Source organism: Phacochoerus africanus, chromosome 8, assembly GCF_016906955.1.
Source record: "Phacochoerus africanus isolate WHEZ1 chromosome 8, ROS_Pafr_v1, whole genome shotgun sequence".
Taxonomy (NCBI): domain Eukaryota; kingdom Metazoa; phylum Chordata; class Mammalia; order Artiodactyla; family Suidae; genus Phacochoerus; species Phacochoerus africanus.
In genome coordinates, this window is record NC_062551.1 from 110,300,508 (window position 1) to 110,322,269 (window position 21,762).

A 21,762-nucleotide genomic window follows, 5' to 3' on the forward strand; every position below is an offset into this window, starting at 1 on the left:
CCACCATAGTGCCAAAAAAAAAAAAAAAAAGTCCAAGTTGGCTTTGTATCATTGTAATGCTTTGTCTTAGTGAAAAAAAATTCTGTCCTTACCCAGAATAAACACATGAAAACTTCAGCTTATAAGGCTTAAGGAGATAAGCCTCAGCATAGTATTATGATTTTCCAAATTATGCATTAATTATAATAATTTCTATGTTAAGTACTATAATATTTATTATAGATTACCTTATAATTAAGTTGTCCCAAAAGTTTAAAAACAAGAAGCATATCAATTTATCATACTATCATCTTTTAACAATTCAAATCAAAACTGATTTTAGGGTTAAATAACTCATTTAAGTAAAGTGGCACTGAGAAAAGAGCACTGATGTAGCGGTTAAAAGGCCAGTTAGTTTTAGTGCCAGCCTTGCAATCCTGTGCAAACCACTGAAGATTTCAGGGGTTCAGATTTATCAGGGAACAAGAATGTTCCTCCTGAAATTGCCCCACCCTCCAGGATTCAATGAAAGCACCAAATATAACATAACCACTCTTTCTCAATACTTCAGTTAATATAATTCTTTTTATTGAACACGAAGATCCATTTAATACTGTGACTTTTTTCTGCATATAAATCATAATCTTCATTCGGTGGAAAAAAATATGAACATTCCTTTCTAAACAGTGCAGTTTTTTCTTATACAAAATTAGATGCCCCCCAAAATTTACATAAAATTCATTAACACACTCTCCAATGTAATGATGTCACAACATATCGTCTCAGTAGACTCCTCAACCTAACAAACTTCATTATTGGAATACATGTCTCATATGGAACATCAATCTCTCACACCACTGAATGAAGCACTAAATTTGGAATCCATTTTCTCTTCTCAGCTGAGAATGAAAATTTTAATTGATCAGCACCTTCTGAATTAATCACCCATGATAAATAGTTTAAGATGTATGTAACAAAAACTCTTTAAAGAAAAAAAGAAAAATTCTGAACTTTTTTCTCAATCCAAAAATAAAAAAGTAAACCCTTCCAGAAACATTTTGCCTATTTGTACTTGAGCTGTTTGCCAGACTGTAGACTTAGCCCAGAACGCTATACGAAAAGCATTGCATTTTCAGGCATTGCCAAGCCGGTTTGTTCATAAAATAAAGCAACAGTTGGCAAATGTCAAATGCCACATTACAAAGAACTTGAGAGTCAACAGAAGCCGATTAGCATCACCTACTGGGCATAATATGATGTCCTGAGTGGTACTAAAAGTTGACTTTTCTTTATTCATCTTAGTTCCAATGTATGAAACAAAACAGAAAAACTTAAGGTAAACTGCGAAATTTAGCAAGTCACTTTTCAAAGTCTGATTAAAACTGAGAATGCCGCCTTGCTCATAGGCAACAAGGGGTAGAGGACAATAAAGAACCTTTGTGTCCCCAACTGGGAAGTAACAGCAGGGACAGCGCAGCTCCCTGTGTTTACCACGACTTCTGCAATTCGTCACGAGGATAAGATTGTGTCCACCACTCGACAGTAAGCTCCATGAAGGCAGGGACCTCAGCACTGCAGCCTCGGCGCGTACTCTAGGCGCCCAATGAATATTCGCAGAGTATACAAATAGGTAAGGGGTGGATCGGGAAGGAAGAAGGGACCCTGAGAGTGACCCCGAAGTCCAAAGGGTTTTTCCTCGCCCGTCCTGAGCCTCGACTAGGGTTCCCTGCGGCGTCCCCCAAGTTCTGCTGAGAGCTCCCCAACTCCTCCGGAGTTTGTAGCGCGACGTGAGGAGCTAGCAAAGCTCCCACTACCCCGTGGCCCCAGCGACCTGAGCCGCCCCTCGGCACACGGGGCGGGGCGATACCAAAGTAACTCTGAGAGACGCGCGGGGCCCCGGGGGGCGCCGGCCGCGGAGAACAGCCTTTCCCCGAGCGGCCGCCGCCGCTGGACGCACGCGCCCGGCCGCCCAAACGCCGCCCCAGCCCTGGAGCAATCCAGCGGCGGTTACTCGGGCTTTTGTGTCTGTTGGAAGGAACACGAGCGCGCGAAGGATTCCGCGACAGAACCGCTTCGTCCTCTTCCGCCACCCACTCGGGCGCAGCCCGCGGCTCGGGTTCCCACACCCGCCGGCCTCCCAGCAGGCCCACCTCCGCCCCCCCGGCCCGGCCGACTCCTGGCTCGGCCCCCGGGTCCCTCCCAAACACGGGCCGGGTCTGGCATCCCTGACCCCACACGGTTTCACCTTCTGAATCGCAGCGGGAGTGATCTCCCCCTTGCCTCGCTGCCTCGGGGCCGCGAAAGCCACGGACATGTTGGCGCCGTCAGCACTATCGGCAAGTCCCGAGCGCTCCGGGTGAACGGCAAACTGGGGGATAGACGCCGGCCTCTCGGGCCGAACCACGTCGCGAACGCGGGGAGGGGGGATGCTCCAGCCCCGACGGACGGACGGCCCGCCGGGCTTGGAGGAGGATCTCCGGCTCGTACAGGTCCAGTGTCTGCACGGTCCTTGGGAACCACAGTCCCAGCAGAACTTCCCTGTTCTTGACCGCCCTCTCCTCCCTCGGCCTTTCCTTCCCCGCCACCCCCGGCCCTCTGCGCTCGTGGTAGGGCCGCGCCCCAGCCCTCCCTTCGCTTCAGCGGTTCAGGAAATGGTCCCGCCGCCGCGGGAGAGGGAGCGGCTAGGGCAGCCCCTGTCACAGGAAATGCGAGCGCCCGAGCCGGCCCGCCCCTTTCGCGCGGGGCCACTTACCTCCCTTTCCGCGTGCTGGAGCGTTGCTCCGGCCGCGTCTCGGCGTTCTGCTCTAGAGCGCATTCAGTTTTTCCAACTTCGTCCTCACCTCTTCCTGGGATGCAGTGGCAGCCACGAGCTGTCCGGGCACCCCGCAGAGGGGAGGAGGAAGGTCAGGAGGCGGGAGTTCGTGCAAACCCGTGGAGCATCTGCCGAGAGGTGGCAGAAGTGGGAGGACTAGGGGAACGCGGATTCGCGCGTTTGAATGGCTCGGCTACGCCCCAAGTGCGCACCTCCGAGCCCACCGTCTCGTGCTCACGTGCAGTCGTGCCTAACAATCGGAAAGTAAGCGCGGCCCAAAATCGAGAAATAAAGGCTGTGTGCCATACTCAGAGACAGTTAGCCAACTTGGCTGGAGCTTGCAAGTTGAGGAGTTTGCCTCTTAGGATAAGGCCTTGGCTGAGATGTGGGTCAATTTCATCTGACTTGCATTTTTGGAGTAAAAGTTTCGAATTAGGGCACCTCGCTTTTTGTTCCTTTGCAGTTGCATATTTAGTGGCTTGTAAATTTTAGGCCCAAGCTACCAGACTTCCAGTCAGTGTGAGGAAAAAAGGCAAAGCTTTCAAATTATGTAGGGGACATGGGCATAATATGTTGGTGTGGGGTTCAATATTGTCCTGTAAATTTAGACATCCATGTAACACAAAGGAAAAATTTTGTTTTAGGAAAAGTTTTTTATAAAATGTCGCCCAACATCAGTGAGGCTCAAAAGCCAATTCCTCAGTTTATGTATAAACTGGGAAAATAAAGGGAAAATGCATATTTAAAATTTCACATTTCAAATAAATGCTCTTCACAAAAAGGTCATGAGTTTCGTTAATGAAGCAAATTTGGGTGCATTTTATGCCCCAGGCTTTATGCTAAGCAGCTAGGACACAACTGAACAAGCTGCTTGCTCTCAAAGAGCTTATATTCCTATAGGGTTGAAAGACCAGAAACAAACAAACCTGTACATATGTAAAGTTCTTAGAAAGACTAGCAAACTGGGGTCTGAAAGAAAGTGACAGAGGGTTAGGGTGGGAAGTCCTCTTGGTTATATTTAAATTGAGACCTAAAGGATGAAAAGACTCAAAGCATCCTAAGAATAAAGGGAAGATGATTTGTACTCCTACAAATAGTAGTTCTTAGGAATTTAATTGTCTTTCACTATCCTAAGTGTTGAAAAAGAATACTCTGCTATACTCTACTATATTTGGACATAATGTAATCACATCAATTTAGAAAACCTATAGAATTCACAACAGAAACTAAGTCTTGGCCTGGCTTCCATCATTGTGTCTTGATGTTTACACAAATGGGCCTTAGTAGTTAAGAACAATATTTTAGTAGGAGAAATAAAAAATGGTCTTACTGCTTCAGTTCTATCTGCTGGTCAGATAGCACAGAAATCTTAAAAGAATGACATGAACCAGTAGAAACACTATCTGTATTCCTACATCCCAGGGGAAAATAAAATAATGTGCCAAGGGGACTGCTATTCCAAGCAGGTACCCAGAGATAGGTATCCTTTTTTTGTCTAAGTTACAGTTTCCCAACAGCAGGAAAGGAAATCAATTGAGAATAGGTAAGATTTGCTCAAGGTGTTTATTCCTATAGAGTAGCAGGGGAGGGTTTAGGGCACCTACAGCTTCTACACATGGATAACCAGTCTTTTTTCTGATACCACGTATGCCATCAAAATACCAGCATTTTCTGGAGTTCCCTTCATGGCTCAGTGGTTAAAGAATCCAACTAGGAACAATGAGGTTGTGGGTTCGATCCCTGGCCTTGCTCATTGGATTAAGGATCCGGCGTTGCCGTGAGCTGTGGTGTAGGTTGCAGACGCAGCTCGGATCTGGCGTTGCTGTGGCGCTGGCGTAGGCCAGCGGCTATGGCTCTGATTCGACCCCTAGCCGGGGGAGCGGCCCAAGAAATGGCAAAAAGACAAACAAAAACAAAAAACAAGCAAACAAACAAAAAACCCAGCATTTTCTATGTGTCTATCACACGAAATCAGTTGGGAAGCATTCGTGTAAAGGTCCATCCAAAAATACAAATGATTTTTCCAAGAGAACACACTTTAAAGGGACCTTATCTTACTCTTAAGTGCCCACTGCAAATCCAATCAATCAGCTTTGACCTGGAAAAATAGAAAAATTCAGAACATAGTAAGGAAGGGTGTAGCCTGGAGGAACTTTCTTAAAATCTTAGAGCCCTGAGTTAGGACAAAGATAGGTGCATCTAGTAAATCCTGTCTCACTTCACCATTAATTAAAAGAGAAGAATCTCAAGGTACAGACTTTTTTTTTTTTTTGGCCATGCTCACAGCAAGTGATCCCAAGCCAGGGATCGAACCTGCACCTCGGCAGCAACCTAAGCCACAACAGTGACAATGCTGGATCCTTAACCTGCCGAGTCACCAGGGAGCTCTGTACCTCAAGGTTCAGACTGAGTGGTAGCAGAGCTGGGAGGAAAAGAATAGAGTCTCCAACACTGAGAGAGAAAACAGAATGAATACAGGCAGTTGGCCCAAGTTTGAGAAATGATTCTGGAAACTTAAAAATTAGCTACCCAGGCAACCATCTCCCAAACTAGAAAATCAGTCCCATTATTTCAACTGCTCTTGAATTGAGACATCTAAAAAAGGAACTGAGATTACATAACGAAGAGGTGAAAGTTTTTTTTAGAATACACAGTAGCTCAGAATAAAATATCTGCATGAACAAGTCTTGACTATTCACACTAATGAATGCAGATACACTTAACAATAGTAATAAGTTGCCCATGCTTGATTTACAAATGTTTCAATTTTTATGTTTTACATGAATTTGTATTTTCTTTCTTTCTTTCTTTATTGTCTTTTTAGGGCCACACCCGCTGCATATGGAGGTTCCCAGGCTAGGGGTCGAATCAAAGCTGTTGCTGCAGGCCTACACCACAGCCACAGCAATGCCAGATCTGAGCCGAGTCTGCAACCTACACCACAGCTCACGGCAATGCCGGATCCGTAACTCACTGAGCAAGGCCAGGGATCGAACCCTCAACCTCATGGTTCCTAGTCGGATTTGTTTCTGCTGCACCACGACAGGAATTCCCTGAATTTGGATTCTTTAAATGTATTTCTCCAAACTGATAAAGTTAAGTGCTCTAGAAATATGCTCAATATTTAATGAAGGGAGTTTCCCTTGTGGCACTGTGGAAACAAATCCAGCCAGTATCTGTGAAGATGTGGGTTCCACCCCTGGCCTTGCTCAGTTGGTTAAGGATCCAGTGTTGCCATGAGCTGTAGTGTAGGTCACGGACGTGCATGGGCTCCTGCATTGCTGCGGCTGTGGCGCAGGCCAGCAGCTGTAGCTTCAATTTTGACCCCCAGCCTGGGAATTTCCATATGCTGTGAGTGCAGTCCTAAAAAAGCAAAAAAAAGGCAAAAAATTAGTGATACTATATAATCATGGCATTAAAATTATATCTTAATCCACAAAAAACATGTGTTTGCAGTTAATAGAGATTACTTTCATACATGCATTTCTTTAATACTTATTTTTTTTATAATTAGTAGAATCTCTGTACTATCAAATTACCTGATATTTTAAGCCCCTGTGCTGCCATAAATTCTTATAATACATAGGGAAGGCATAGACCAAGTCTGTCTGCTTGTAATTGGGCTCAGAGCAAAACCCCTCAGGTAATATCTTTCAAAATATTTCGGCTCACTGTCACCATGGCATTTGATGAGTCATTTTGAGTTGTGGCTTCCACAGATTTCAAGTCTATAAGGAGAATAGTATACATCAATATATGTAATCATTATTCTAGATAAGAACAAATCACCTTTCCCAATTCTCCATAAGACTTTATTTTCAATACTCCAGAAGATTTCAAAGTAGACTATAACTTAGCCTCTCTAGCACATTTCCATCCCTTCTTACAGTATGAAACATTGAATAAATTAAAGGGGGGGAGCTGAATGAGTTATATCTGGGGGGTTAATTTTACAAAAAAATATTGCTTAAAAATTAGTTTTTATGTGAAGCTCTATGCAATCTTAACTCACTGTGAAAAATGCAAAAGTTCAGAGTTCCCATTTCTTCCACCTATGGCATGATACTGGACTGGATATTTCTGTATTTCACTTACCTTTCTAAAAGGCTATTAGAAATAATAAGATGTTTAATTATTTAGTTAGCATTTATTATGCACAGCCACTGTGCTAAGCAATAGTCTTACATTAGATTCTTTAAGAATGTGTCTATTTGAACAGGTAAAATATGCAAAAACACTTTCGGGTATTGTAAATTACTTAACAAGGATATGATTTGTACTTAATACTAAGGAGAAAAATACATGCTTCAAGACTAGAAATGGTCCAGCATACTTGATAGTGCAGCCTACCCTTGGTATATTTTCTGGCCATAATTTAGAGATCATATGATTTTTTTTTTCTTGTTTAACATGTTTTCTGATCTTGTACATGATGTGCAGTCATTTTACCTCTAATAAAAGAATATAATAACTGTTCTTTTTATTTATACTTAGGGCCGCACCCACGGCATATGGAGGTTCCTAGGCTAGGGGTCGAATTGGAGCTGCAGCTCCCGACCTACGCCACAGCCACTGCAATGCAGGATCTGAGCCATATCTGTGACCTACACCACAGCTAATGAAAACTCCAGGTCCTTAACCCACTGAGCGAGGCCAGGGATTGAACCCGAAACCTCATGGTTCCTAGTCAGATTCATTTCTGCTGCACCACAACAAGAACTCCCTATAATAACTGTTCTTGAACTGCTTCACAATTTATAGAGAACTAAGCTCCCTATGAATTAAGTTCCCTATGAATGGGTATGGTAGGCACAATAATTTCATCCTCACAAAGTAAAGATGACTCAGTCCTCAGCATCTGTGAATATGATCGCTTACAGGCAACATGGAATTAAGGTTCCAGATGGAATTAAACTGGTTAACCAGCTGATCTCAAAATACAAAGATTACACCACAGCTCAGGGCAATGCTGGATCCCCAAGCCACTGAGCGAAGCCAGGGATCAAGCCCCGAATTCTCATGGATGCTAGTCAGATTCATTTCCACTGTGCCAAAACAGGAACTCCTTTATAATCCAGATTAATCTTTGTACCCATGCCATGATCTCTGTAATTAATACAAAGATTAATCTGGATTATATGAGTGAGGCCAGTGGAATCAAAAATATCCCTAAATGGAGAAAAGGAAAGTTGAAGAATCATAATCAGAGAGATTGCATCTTCAGAAAGACTTGACCAGCCATTGCTGGCTTTTAAGGTAGAAGAAAGTCATGAGCCAAGGATTGTGGGTGGCCTGGAGATGCTAGAAAAGGCAAGGAAGCAGATTCTCCTTTCGGGCCTTCAGGAGGAACAAAACCCGGCTAACACCTTAACCGTAGCCCAAAGAGGCCCATTTTGGACATCTGACCTCTAAAACTGTAAAGTAATTTGTGTTGTTTAAAGCTATAACTTTGTGATGATTTGTTCAAGCAATGATAGGAAACAAATATAATGTTTTTCCCCCAGCTAACATTTATGATTATGCAATGTGCACTAAAATAGTGATGTTATTCAATGTTACAAACTATTGTCTCAATTATATACTAAGTTAAATCACATTTATGGTATATTTTCTTTAAAATAAAAATAATAGCTTATCGGAGTTCCCGTCGTGGCTCAGTGGTTAACGAATCCAACTAAGAACCATGAGGTTGCAGGTTCGATCCCTGACCTTGCTCCGAGGATTATGGATCCGGCGTTGCCGTGAGCTGTGGTGTAGGTCTCAGACGCGGCTCGGATCCCGTGTTGCTGTGGCTCTGGTGTAGGCCAGTGGCTACAGCTCCGATAGACCCCTAGCCTGGGAACCTCCGTGTGCTGTGGGAGTAGCCCTAGAAAAGGCAAAAAGACAAAAAATAAAATAAAATAAAATGAAAAAAAAGATAAAATAAAATAAAATAAAATTACAGCATAATATTATAATGTAGTCATGTAGACACAATGATTTCAGCCTTCTGGCCTCCAGAATTGTGAGAGAATAAATTTCTGTTATTTTAAGCCACCAGGTTTGTTGTAATTTATTATGGCAGCCATAGGAAACTAATATAAATGTCAAGATAATTCAATGGAGAAAAGATTGTTTTAGAACAACAATCTATGTTTTATCCATATTTTTAAAAATGAACTTTCATCTTTTCCTTACATAGACATAAAACTTATCTTGAAACAGACTGTGGGGAGTTTCCATCATGGCTCAGTGGCTAACAAACCCAACCTAGCATCCATGAGGACTCAGGTTCGAACCCTGGCCTTGCTCAGTGGGTTAAGGATCCGGCGTTGCCATGAGCTGTGGCGTAGGTGGCAGACATGGCTCAGATCCCGCATTGCTGTGGCTCTGGCATAGGCTGGCGGCTACAGCTCCGATTAGACTCCTAGCCTGAGAACCTCAATGTTCCATGGGTGCGTTCTTTTATTTTGCATTTCCCCAGTGACATATGATGTAGATATCTTTCCATATCCTTGTTTGCCATCTTTATGTCTTCTTTGGTGATGTGTCTGTTCAAGTCTTTGGCTCGTTTGTTAATTGGGTTGTTCATTTTCTTTTTCTTTTTTTGGTCTTTTTAGGGCCACACCCATGGCATATGGAGGTTCCCAGGCTAGGAGGTGAATCAAAGCTACAGCCGCCAGCCTACACCAGAGCCATAACAATGCTGTGGATTCAAGCCCTGTCTGCAACCTATACGACAGCTCACAGCAACGCTGGATCCCCAACCCACTGAGTGAGGCCAGGGATCCACCCTGCGTCCTCATGGATGCTAGTCAGATTCATTTCTGCTGAGCCACGATGGGAACTCCTATATACATATTTTCTACCAAGGTCAATTTCCTGGTTCTGATATTGTACTATAGTTACATAAGACGTAACATGTTGGGTAAATTAAGTAAAGGGTCCAAGAGACCACTCTATATTATCATCATAACTTTCTGTGGATCAATAATTAATCTTTTTAAAAAACACAAAAAGTTACATACTGTATGATTCTATGGAAAATTTTTGAAATGATAGAATTATAATGATGGAGAACAAATGAATGGTTTCCAGAGATTGGGGAGGGGAATAGAGATGGGTATGACTGCAAGTGGATAGCACTGGGGACATCTGTGGTCATGGAATAGTTGTATATTTGATTCTGGCATTGGGTATACCAATCTACACATGATAAATTGCATAGAACTATGCACATATACACAAATGAGTATACGTAAAAATGCTAATATCTGAATAAAGTTGTACCAGTGTCATTTTTTTTTATTTTGTTATTGGACTATAGCGCTGTTAAAATATTACCATTAAGAGAAGCTGGATAAAGGGTACAGGGGACCTTTTTGCACTACTTTTGAAATTTCCCACGATCTATAATTATTTTAAAAGATAAAGAAAAAAACCATAATATTTAACAAGGATATCATGTCACTTCTGGCATCCAGAAGTTCCTAGGCTAGGGATCTAACCTGAACTACCACAGTAACCAGAGCCACAGTAGTGACAATGCCATATCCTTAGGCCACTGAGCCACTAGAACTCCCCAAGACACTTCTTTTTTTGCTTTTTAGGGCTGCACCTGTGGCATATGGAGGCTCCCAGGCTAGGGGTCAAATTGGAACTACAGCTGCTTGCCTGCGCCACAGCCACAGCAACACAGAATCCAAGCCAAGTCTGCCACCTACACCACAGCTCATGGCAATGCCAGATCCTTAATCCACTGAGCAAGGCCAGGGATAGAACCTGCAACCTCATGGTTCCTAGTCAGATTCCTTTCCGCTGCGCCACAATGGGAACTCCCACACTTAATAGCTGCTTGCAGATGATGGTTTACCATAACATTGTAAAATTTAGAAACTCCTGAAAAGTTAAGAGTTTGGTTAGTAATTACTTTTTTTCCCCAATAAAACCAGACTTTTCAAGGTTCTCCAATGTTAAAAAAAAAAAAAAAAAGATGGGGCTGTGAGAACTAAATACAAATTGCTTTTAGTAGTCAACTAAAATTCTGAATTAAGTATTTGGAGTTGAGGGTATATAGAGTTCTCCTCTTTTGCAGATACTCTCTTTTAGTTTTGTTTTGGCTGCACCTGTGGCATGCAGAAGTTTCCCAGGACCAGGGATCTCTTTTCTTTCTTCTTTTTTTTTTTTTTTTTTTTTTTTTTGGTCTTTTTAGGGCTGCATTGGCCAAATACTGAGGTTCCCAGGTTCCTAGGGGTGGAATCAGAGCTATAGCCGCTGGCCTAAGCCACAGTCACAGCAACAGCAACAGCAGAGCTGAGCCACATCTGTGTCCTACACCACAGCTTAGGGCAATGCTGGATCCTTAACTCTCTGCTCTGAGCGAGGCCAGGGGTCGAACCTGCGTCCTCATGAATACTAGTCAGATTCATTTCCACTGAGCCACTATGGGAACTCCCTCTTTTCTTTTTTTAGTTAAAGTTGGTTTCACCAAGTTTAATATCCTCCCCAATGGAAAACAACAACACATGTGAAGTAATGATAACAGTTAAACTTATCTGGCTATCACTATCCACTAGGCACCATTTTAAGTCCTTTATACCTATAAACACATTAAACCTCAGAACAACACTTTGCTACACATTTTTGAATATTCCCATTTATTGATGAGGACAAAAAAGACGAGCTGCTTCACAGGTAGTAATGTACCAGGTTCTACAGACTTTCTAGCATAGTTAAATTTGCAAATATCTTCCAAGTGGCAAGAGTTGGGCTTTTAAAAAACTTCTTTAGTTAAAATAGTATCATCTTAACTTCTATCATTAGCATTAGTCTGATGGACAATTTGCTCTATACAATGGACTAGTTGCTCCTTTGCTCTATTTTGATCACAAGGCAGAAATGGACAATAATGTTTTATGTATGTATATAGAAGATAGGAAGGAAAAATGAACATTTGGAAATTATATTTCTCTCCTTGGGTTAAAATAACATAAGGGAGGGAGAGGGAGAAAGAAATTTCGAATTTGAAGCCAAAAAGAAGAGATTGAAAATTAACTTAACCGCTGGTTCTCTAGCAGGTTTGCAAAAACAAAAACGCCAGGTCTTTTAAATTCTCACTGTTAATCCTTAATCTTGAAAGCCATCTTTATAACCCTACCCTTGGTTCGACACCAGGGTGGAAAAACTGCGACACACGCACCAGGAAGACGCAGGAAGCCTCACCCAGGAGCCGACAAGCGGACTCCTCAGCCGCAGGGAAAGCTGAGCACAAGCACTTCCGGCGGAGCTTGGCTGCCATGCGCATGCGCTTCCAGGTAGCACGTGGTTACAGGCACAGCTTATCTGCCGGCCTCGAGCGAGGTAACGTGGGATACTCCGCAGGGATTTCTGTACTACAGCGCGATGGCGTCTCGCTATGACCGGGCGATCACAGTCTTCTCCCCTGATGGACACCTGTTCCAAGTGGAATATGCCCAGGAAGCCGTGAAGAAAGGGTCCACAGCGGTGAGCGAGCAACTTATTGACCACCAACCCCTGCCCCGTGTCAGGCCTTCTTTACCCCGCTGTCCTGGCCCAGCCCTTGGAATAGGGGGACAGGGAGAGTCTCCTGCTTGAAAATCGCTTCATTCCCGGATTGAGGGAGATGCTGTTTTTGAAATTTGGGCTGGAAGGGGCAGAGTTAAAAAAAATCAGTAGATTTCATAGGTTTCCATTGTGCAGCTGACTTTGTTTAGCAGTAGCCATAGATGCGTAACTAGGGTTTGTGTGTGTAGGGTGTGTGTATGTGATAGCCTTAACTGTAGAAGAGATATTAACACTGAGCCTTGCAGTAGGAAAGAAAAGATTTCTTTTAACCTGTAACAGCCTACCTGAATGCACACTGCCCATTTCTTCCGGATTTGGCAGAAACATGGAAAAGTTTCTTCACGAGCTGCTGTTTAATAACAACTACACTAAAAATCGGAAATTGATCATGGCTGTCTGAAATATGGCCTAAACAGATGTAAAATAAAACCTTTGTTGAGAAAACAGTTGAAAATGCCAATCTGCTCAAACACTTTCACCTGTTTAAAATAACTGCCAAAAATTTGCTACTCCTAGAGACTTCAAGCCCCCAGATCTCCACTCTTGTCATTTACCACTTCTTTTGGTTTGGTTTTTAAATAACACTGGAATTCCTTGAGAGATTATGCCCTCCTTTAAATTGATATATCCAATTTTCTGAAAATCTTTAAAATGCTCAGGGTAGCAGTAATGCTCCTGCCAAGTTTTAATTATATTTAATAATCTTAGTGATTTATAACAATTAAAAAGGACAAAAGTGCCCTAGTGACCAAAGATCTGTTACCTCACATCTTCCAAATCCTGGCCTTAGAATTCAGGAGAATCTGATTTTTAAAAATCTTTCAAATTGCATGAGCATGTTTGTTGTGTATCCTGGAAATTGAGACACTAGCTATGAGAATACCCAGTGCATGTCTAAGTCTAGCAATATCGGTATATTCTCCCACTTTCCATACCAACTTAGTTATGGTAGGAAATAATTCACTTTTGTTATAAATCTATCAAATGTGAAGTGGTAAAAAAAATAACACTAGAAAGAATCATATCATTTAAAAAGTATTTTTCTATTTAATTGGGCCCTCTAGTTTTACTTCTGTTTTGCAAGTAATTTTTTTAGAATTGTAAATTTAAGAAAAGCCTGATGTAGCTTAAACCAAAAGGGTACCATTTTGATAAAAACAAAAAGTTATATAATCCCCAGCATGGCATGAAGCATATGGCTAGAAAATAATGCCCAAGTTTTAGAGCCTAAAATAAAGGGAGTAATGGGAGAAGATTGAGGTGTAATAAGAAACCACATTGGCTATTTAAAATGTTTTAGGAATGCTATAGAACTGATTGATAGTTCCTTTGTAATGAGCCGTAAAAGGGTAAGGATATAAAAATACCTATAGTGGGCCTTTTTAAAGATACATTGGAAGGATGAGACAGTTTTGTCTCAGGATTCTGAAATTATAATTTGCATTTTTGTATGGAGTTATTCATTGTATTTCCTTGAGGGTGCTATGACCTTTTATGTGGGATAAAGTTTATAATGGCACTTGTTTATTAAGGTATGTCACAAAATATTCTATTTATAAGTGACAGTTGATATGAGGAGTTATAAATAAGCCAAAGATGGCCAATTTTGACCAGTATGTAGATGTGATATTATTTAGTAATACAGAAAGTTATATGAGCCACAATTAGAGTCTTTGGGTTCTGCTTCATTTTTGATGATTATCTTACAGCATGAAGTGAGGCGAGAGGCCTGCTTTCTTTTTGTTTTAGTTCCCTTTTATATCGATGAAAAATATGTTTGAATAACATTTCGGAGAGGTAATACCTTTCTTTTTAAGGAAGAAAAAAATGAACCCTTCACAATATTCCCATGAAAAAGAAAAGATTTATTACCATTCCTCCTTCTGTCCTTTCCCTGACCCCAAAATGTTATTAGCTCCATTTTCCTGCTTTATCATATCTCAGCTCCACAGTCTGGCCATCAAAGTCTTCTATGACCCACATTCACCTTGTTTAATTAAGAGGGAAGCTTCATGGTTTTCCCAATATATGCTTCTGCTCTTGTAGGTGGAGAGAGGAGGAAACAACTTTCTATCACTCTCCATCTTATTTATCCTCTAAGAGTTTCTGCATGTTTCTCTCCTTTTTGGAGCCATCTTTGATCCACCCCAGTCATGGATGCCTTCTTCTGAATTTATCATCTGTACCAGAGATCAGTGTATAGTATCAGTGTATAGTATTTACTATTTGGCCTTATATTCTCTTTAACTTTAGGTATTTTTTTGCCTTTTTGCTATTTCTTTGGGCCGCTCCCGCGGCATATGGAGGTTCCCAGGCTAGGGGTCAAATTGGAGCTGTAGCTGCCGGCCTACGCCAGAGCCACAGCAACGCGGGATTCGAGCCACGTCTGCAACCTACACCACAGCTCACGGCAACGCCAGATCGTTAACCCACTGAGCAAGGGCAGGGACCGAACCCACAACCTCATGGTTCCTAGTCGGATTCGTTAACCACTGCGCCACGATGGGAACTCCTAACTTTAGGTATTCTTAATGGTCTTCTCACTCCAACTGAGACAGTAAGATCTTTGAGAATCTAGATGATGTAATTCCTTTTATACTTCTGCAGGATATATGGTGGAGGAGCTTGGAATGAAATAAACTATCATTAAGTAATACTTTTTTTTTTTAACAGCCATACCTGCAGCACATAGAAGTCCCAGGTGCCAGGGATTGAATCTAAGCCACAGCCGCAGCCTACATGGCAGTTGCAGCAATGCCAGATCCTTTAACCCACTGCACCAGGCTGAGGATGGAACCTGGGCCTCCTCAGGGACCCAAGCTGCTGCAGTTGGATTCTTAACTTACTATGCCACATTGGGACTTCCAGTAATACCTATTTTGTACCACATATTTCATATATGTTTTCTAATGTTAAGAACAGTATTTAGGGAGTTCCTTTCGTGGCTCAATGGTTAACATACCGGCCTAGGATCCATGAGGATGCGGGTTTAATCCCTGGCCTCACTCAGTGGGTTAAGGATCTGGTGTTGCTGTGAATTGTGGTGTAGGTCATAGATGTGGATCAGATCCCACATTGCTGTGCCTGTGGTGTAGCTGTAGCTCTGATTAGACCCCTAGCCTGGGAACTTCCATATGCCAAGGGAAATTAATCCCCCCCCCTTTTTTTTGGTCTTTTCTAGGGCCCCATCCACAGCACATTGGAGGATCCCAGGCTAGGGGTCGAATTGGAGCTGCAGCCGCCAGCACATGCCATAGCCACAGCAACGCCAGATCTGAGCCTCATCTGCAACCTACACCACAGCTCATGGCAATGCTGGATCCTTAACCTACTGAGCGAGGCCAGGGATCGAACCTGCAACCTCATGGTTCCTAGTCGGATTTGCTAATCACTGAGCCAGGACAGGAATTCCTAATCTCCTTTTTTATGTATGTGGAAGCTGTGATTCAGAAGCTTTCATAGCTTGGTGAAGGCACCTATCTAGAAAGTGATAGAGTCCATATTCTCACTTAAGTTTTTTTAGTTCCAAAGCCTCCGCTCTTTGCACTGCACCATGCACTTTATTCCATAAATATTTGTATGTTAACTATCTGTCATCATCATGAATGTGGAAGCCAGGTATGTATCATGTAAAGCAATTAACTTCTCTAAGCTTCAGGGTTTTTTTTGTTTCGTTTTGTTTTGTTTTGCCATTTCTTGGGCCACTCCCACAGCACATGGAGGTTCCCAGGCTAGGGGTCGAATCGGAGCTGTAGCTGCCGGCCTACGCCAGAGCCACAGCAACTCGGGATTCGAGCCACGTCTGCAACCTACACCACAGCTCACGGCAACGCTGGATCCTTAACCCACTGATCGAGGCCAGGGATTGAACCCGCAACCTTGTGGTTCCTAGTCGGATTCGTTAAGCACTGAGCCACGACGGAAACTCCAAAGCTTCAGTTTTTGGTTTTTGTGAGTTTTTGGTCACACCCACAGGATATGGACAACCCCAGCCCGGGGCTCTAATCCAAGCCTCACCTGAGAACTACACCACAGCTGTAGCAAAGATGAATCCTTAACCCACTGCACTGGGCCTGGGATTGAACCTGGCTACTGCAGAGACAATGCCAGGTTCTTAACCCACTGACCACAGCAAAACAACTAAGCTTCAGTTTTTTAAATAGTAAAATAGACATCAAAATAGTGCCTGCTAGTGTTGATGTGAATGAGGCAATACACATTCAGCATCTTGCAAAAATCTGGTTCACGGCAAGTGCCTAATACATGGTAGCTATTATTTGCTATCCCTTTGTTTTCCCTTTTTCCTTCAGTTTTGTCTGTAGTTCTTCAAGCACTTTTATTTGTTATTTTAAGACATTTTTGTTAAACACTTACATCTGCCTAACCTAGTGCTGGGTCCTAGAGCCCACACACAAAATAACTCAGTCTCTGGCCTTAGAAAGCTTCCTTCTAACAGGAACGTTAGATGACAGTGAGTAAATAGTCCTAACAAGGCTTATCTGAGTATTATAATGGAAGAATGTGGGGCATTGTGGGAACTTTAGGTATTAGGGAGGTCCCCATGAGGAAGTATGTAATATTTAAGTAGACATCTGAAAGATGAAAAATAGCCAGGTGAAAAAGTGAAATGCTAAAAAGAAGAGTATTTTAGAGAAAGGGAAGTAGCATGTGGAAAGATCATGCAGACAAGGACAACTATGATTTACAAATCTTGAGGGCATTCAGGATTGCTGAAGCAATGGAAAAATGGGAAGAGATGAAACTAGAAACGGGAACCAGATTATGGAATGCTTTTAAGGGAATAAGGGGCCTTGAAGAGTTTTGGTGTGGCTATTGCTGTTCTGTCTTTCTAGTATCAGACCGCATTTGACCCACCACAAAGGAACACACGAGACCTGAGCAGAATCATTCATAGTTTCTGTCCTCCTGGACACAGCAATGAGCATGTGACTCAAATCTAGCCAATAATAAGTCCATCCTCAGAACTTTTCTTTTTTTTTTGTCTTTTTTTGTCTTTTTTTTTTTGCTATCTCTTTGGGCTGCTCCCACGGCATATGGAGGTTGCCAGGCTAGGGGTCTAATCGGAGCTGTAGCCACCGGCCTACACTAGAGCCACAGCAACGCGGGATCCGAGCCGCATCTGCAACCTACACCACAGCTCACGGCAACGCTGGATCGTTAACCCACTGAGCAAGGGCAGGGACCGAACCTGCAACCTCATGGTTCCTAGTCGGATTCGTTAACCACTGCGCCACGACGGGAACTCCTCTCAGAACTTTTCTAGCCACAAATAGTAGTAGCTTTTTCCCTCTGGGAGAATTGTTGGGATTGATTGAGGTCAAGGTTGTCAGTGGCCATATTTTTTTCTGTACAGATAAAAGCCTGTCTGATTAAGAGCAGAAAGCCAATGTGCAGAAGCAAATATTATAGTTCCTAAATCCTGTGTTATCTTGGCTCGCCTAGTGAGATATGTTCCCTACTAATAGAAGTTTTAAGTAGAGAACTGCCACATTCAGATTTTCTTTTCACTTTTCTTTATAGTTTTGTTTTTTAAAGATCTCTCTCTTATAAATGGATTCTTTCCTCTGAGCCTTGAGACGAGTGCAGCCTTGTGAGAGATGCTGAGCCAGAGAAGTTAGCTAAACTATGTCAAGATTCGTGACCCACAGAGACCATGAGGAAGCTGAATATATACATGTTTGGAACTCAGGAGATTGACCTGGGCTGGAGATAATAATTTTGAAGTGTATCCTTTCTCCCACTTGTTTAAACCTAACCTACTTGAAGGTCAAGTAAATGAATATTCTTGAGTACTATTTTCCACTTGAGAAGGCAAAATATAGACTTTATAGACTATGTAGAGAATAGACAACTTAAGGGACCTTCACCACCTATGTGTAGTCTGCTCTGGCTAAACACTGGGAGGAGTGGAGTAGAAAAGTAGTTGCTGTAAGCTGAGGATTGATGATGATATTTGGCCTTAAAGAGGTTGAGAGAGAGAAGCAGGATGAAAATGAAGTGGTTTTTAAGAGTTTAAGATAGACTTGAGCATATGTTTAAATGTTGGTGAGAAAAACTGTAGAGAAAGTTGAGGTTTATTTGTCTTTAGGTTTATTTGATTTATTTTAAATGTTTTATTATGGAATATTTTAAACATACAAAGATAGAAAGGAAATAGCATAATGAACTTCTGTATACCCATTACCCAGTTGTAGTAATTATCAACATTTTATCAGTCTGTTTAATCTTTCATGACTTTTTCCTATTTTCAATGGAGTAATTTCAATTGAAATTTTTATTGAGATAATTGTATATTCACATGCAGTTGTAGGAAATAAAACATAGGGATCCCTCATATATGTACTCCATTTTCTGCCAATAGTAACATTTTGCAAAACTATAGTATGATATCACAACCAAGATATTGATACTGATTTAGGCCACCTATTTTATCCAGATTTCTCCAGTTTTACTTGTACTTGTTTATATGTATATTTAATTCCATCAAATTTTACTGCTTATGCACATTCGTGTATCCAGTCAAGATACTGAACATTTCCAACTCTACAACAATTCCATATGTTGCTCTTATTTAACCACACCTACCTTCTTGCCTACCCCCTACATCCTTCTATTCATAGCCCTAGTTCCTGGAAATATTCATCTGTCCTGAATTTCTAAAATTTTGTAATTTCAAATGTTGTTTCATTGGTATCATACAGTATGAAACCTTTTGAGATTTTCTTTCTTCTTATGATTCATCCCAAGTTGCTGTATGTATCAGCATTTTATTGTGAGTAGTGTTCCATAGTATGGATGTACCACAGTGTTTAACTATTCACGTGTTGGAGAACATTTGAGCTGTTTCCAGTTTGGAGTTATTATGAATAAAGCTGCATTCATAGCAGGTTTTGTGTGAACATAAGTTTTTATTTCTCTGATATAAATCCCTAAATGTGCAATTATTAGATTGTATGTAATTTCATGTTTTATTAGAAGCTACCAAATTGTTTCATAGAATGGCTGTACCATTTTACATTAATGCTAGTAGTGTCCAGTGATGCAGTTTCTAGACATCCTTGCCAGCATTTGGTGTTACTTTTTTTTTTTTGTCTTTTTGCCATTTCTAGGACTGCTCCCTCGGCATATGGAGGTTCCCAGGCTAGGGGTCTAATCGGAGCTGTAGCCACCAGCCTATGCCAGAGCCACAGCAATGCGGGATCCAAGCCGCGTCTGCGACCTACACCACAGCTCACGGCAACGTCGGATCGTTAACCCACTGAGCAAGGGCAGGGGTCAAACTGGCAACCTCATGGTTTCTAGTCGGATTTGTTAACCACTGCGCCACGACGGGAACTCCCTGGTGTTACTATTTTTAATTTTAGCCATTCTGGTAAGTATGTAGTGATACATAATTGTGGTTTTAATTAAATTAGCCACTAATGGCTAATAATGTTGAGCATATTTTCATGTGCTTATTTTTGCTTATCTTTGGTGAAATGTCATTCATGTCTTTTGTTCATTTTCTAGCATCTATAGACTGAGCTTTGATAGTTCTTTATGTATTCTAGATTCTGGTACTTTGTCAGATAAATGGTTTGCAAATATTTTCTCTAACTTTGTAACTTGTCTTTCTATCCTCTTCACCTGGACTTTCATAGAACAAAAGTTTGTAATTTTGATGAGGTCCAAAAAACAATTTTTTCCTTTTCATTTGGTACCATCTTTGCCTAGATCCAAAAAATTTTCCTTTTTTTTCCTAAAAGTTTATAGCTTTGCATTTAAGTCTGTGATTCATATTGAGTTGATTTTTTTATATGATGTGAGGCTTACATCAAAATTCATTTTTCAATGGAGTATTTTAAAATAAACCCCAGATATTATGGTATTTAAATCTATTAATATTTCAGTATGCATCTCTATTTTAAAAGATGTTTCTCAGAGTTCCCATTGTGACTCAGCAGGTTAAGGACCCAACATTGTCTCTGTGACGAAACAGGCTTGATCCTTGGCCTTGCTCAGTGGGTTAAGAATCTGGTGTTGCTACAAGCTGTGGCATAAGCCCCAACTGCAGTTCCAATTTGACCCCTGGCAAAAAAAAAAACAAACAAAAAGACATGTTTCTTAAGACCATTATTACTACTATTGAACAAAAACTCCTAAATAGTTTGTAATAATCTACATTCATCTACATTCTAAATCTTCCTCATTGCTTACAAAATATCTTTTTATAGTTGTTTGGAGTCTGAATCTAAAATCCATGCATCGCAGCAAGCTGTTAGATATCTCTTATTCTTTTTTTTTTGTCTTTTTGTCTTTTTTGTTGTTGTTGTTGTTGTTGCTATTTCTTGGGCCCCTCCCACGGCATATGGAGGTTCCCAGGCTAGGGGTTGAATCGGAGCTGTAGCCACCGGCCTACGCCAGAGCCACAGCAACGCGGGATCCGAGCCGCGTCTGCAGCCTACACCACAGCTCACGGCAACGCCGGATCGTTAACCCACTGAGCAAGGGCAGGGATCGAACCCGCAACCTCATGGTTCCTAGTCGGATTCGTTAACCACTGCGCCATGACGGGAACTCCGATATCTCTTATTCTTGAACAGCATCCTCCCCTTATTGTCACGCCTTGGTTTTTGTTTGTTTGTTTTGTTTGTTTGTTTTTTTGGGGGGGGGGGGGTTGGTTTTTTTTTTGGCTGCGGCTTTGACATGTGGAAGATTCTGGGCCAGGGATTGAGCCTGAGCCACTGCAGTGACAACACCAGACCCTTAACCCTCTGTGCCACAAGAGAACTCCATGCCTTGGACTTCTTGAAGAGACTGGGTTATTGTTCAGAAGTGTCCCCATGTCTAGATTTGCCTGTTTTTTTGCCCCTATAGATTTAACAATTTTAATAGATAAGTATGAATAAATAAACAATTATAAATGTGTTGATTGCAGGAACAGACAGATTATTTAGAGAATAATAGAGAAGGACTCCTTGAGGTGAGATTTAAGTTAGAACCTGAAGTAAAAGAAGTTTTCCAGGCAGAGGGGATGTAACACCACATGTGAAGGCTGAAAGGAGGGAAATATTTATGTTGGAGAAAGTCTTGAAAGTAGTGTAGCTTTTGCTTGGTTAACAATGACGTATTATTGGAGAAGTATACAGGGGTCAGATCATGCCCAGCCCTCTAGGCAAGACTAACGAGTTTGAAAAGTAGCTAGTACAGTGGAGAAATATTCAACTGGAGAGTATTGATGTTTTTAAATGGGGGAGGAAGTAGGGAGGAGGATGTGGAGAGGTGGGGAGCAAGGGAAGAAACTGGAAAACCTACAAGGATATGCAGTAGTGCATAGTCCAGGCAAGAAATGATGGTTTCTTTTCCTGGAGTGATGATAGGAAGAAGTGGGTAGCTTTTACAGGTGA

The 21,762-nt window shown here is 41.8% G+C and overlaps 2 protein-coding genes across 6 annotated transcripts in view; one reads left to right on the forward strand and one right to left on the reverse strand.

The window, feature by feature from the left end:
• Positions 1 to 2,886, reverse strand: part of SS18 (SS18 subunit of BAF chromatin remodeling complex) — a 79,197-nt gene extending 76,311 nt beyond the window's left edge. Inside the window, exon 1 of one of the 3 annotated variants that reach the window (XM_047794006.1) lies at positions 2,732 to 2,886. In XM_047794006.1, coding sequence (XP_047649962.1) covers positions 2,732 to 2,794 — 63 coding nt within the window. In that variant the 5' untranslated portion in view covers positions 2,795 to 2,886. Of the gene's footprint in view, positions 1 to 2,224; positions 2,498 to 2,731 lie in introns of those variants that run through there. The other 2 variants (XM_047794005.1, XM_047794007.1) reach the window with 2 other exon arrangements.
• Positions 2,887 to 12,035: 9,149 nt separating this feature from the next.
• PSMA8 (proteasome 20S subunit alpha 8) overlaps positions 12,036 to 21,762 on the forward strand; it is a 36,238-nt gene continuing 26,511 nt past the window's right edge. For all 3 annotated transcript variants that reach the window (XM_047792354.1, XM_047792353.1, XM_047792355.1), the window contains exon 1: positions 12,036 to 12,274. In XM_047792354.1, coding sequence (XP_047648310.1) covers positions 12,173 to 12,274 — 102 coding nt within the window. In that variant the 5' untranslated portion in view covers positions 12,036 to 12,172. The remainder of the gene's footprint in view (positions 12,275 to 21,762) is intronic.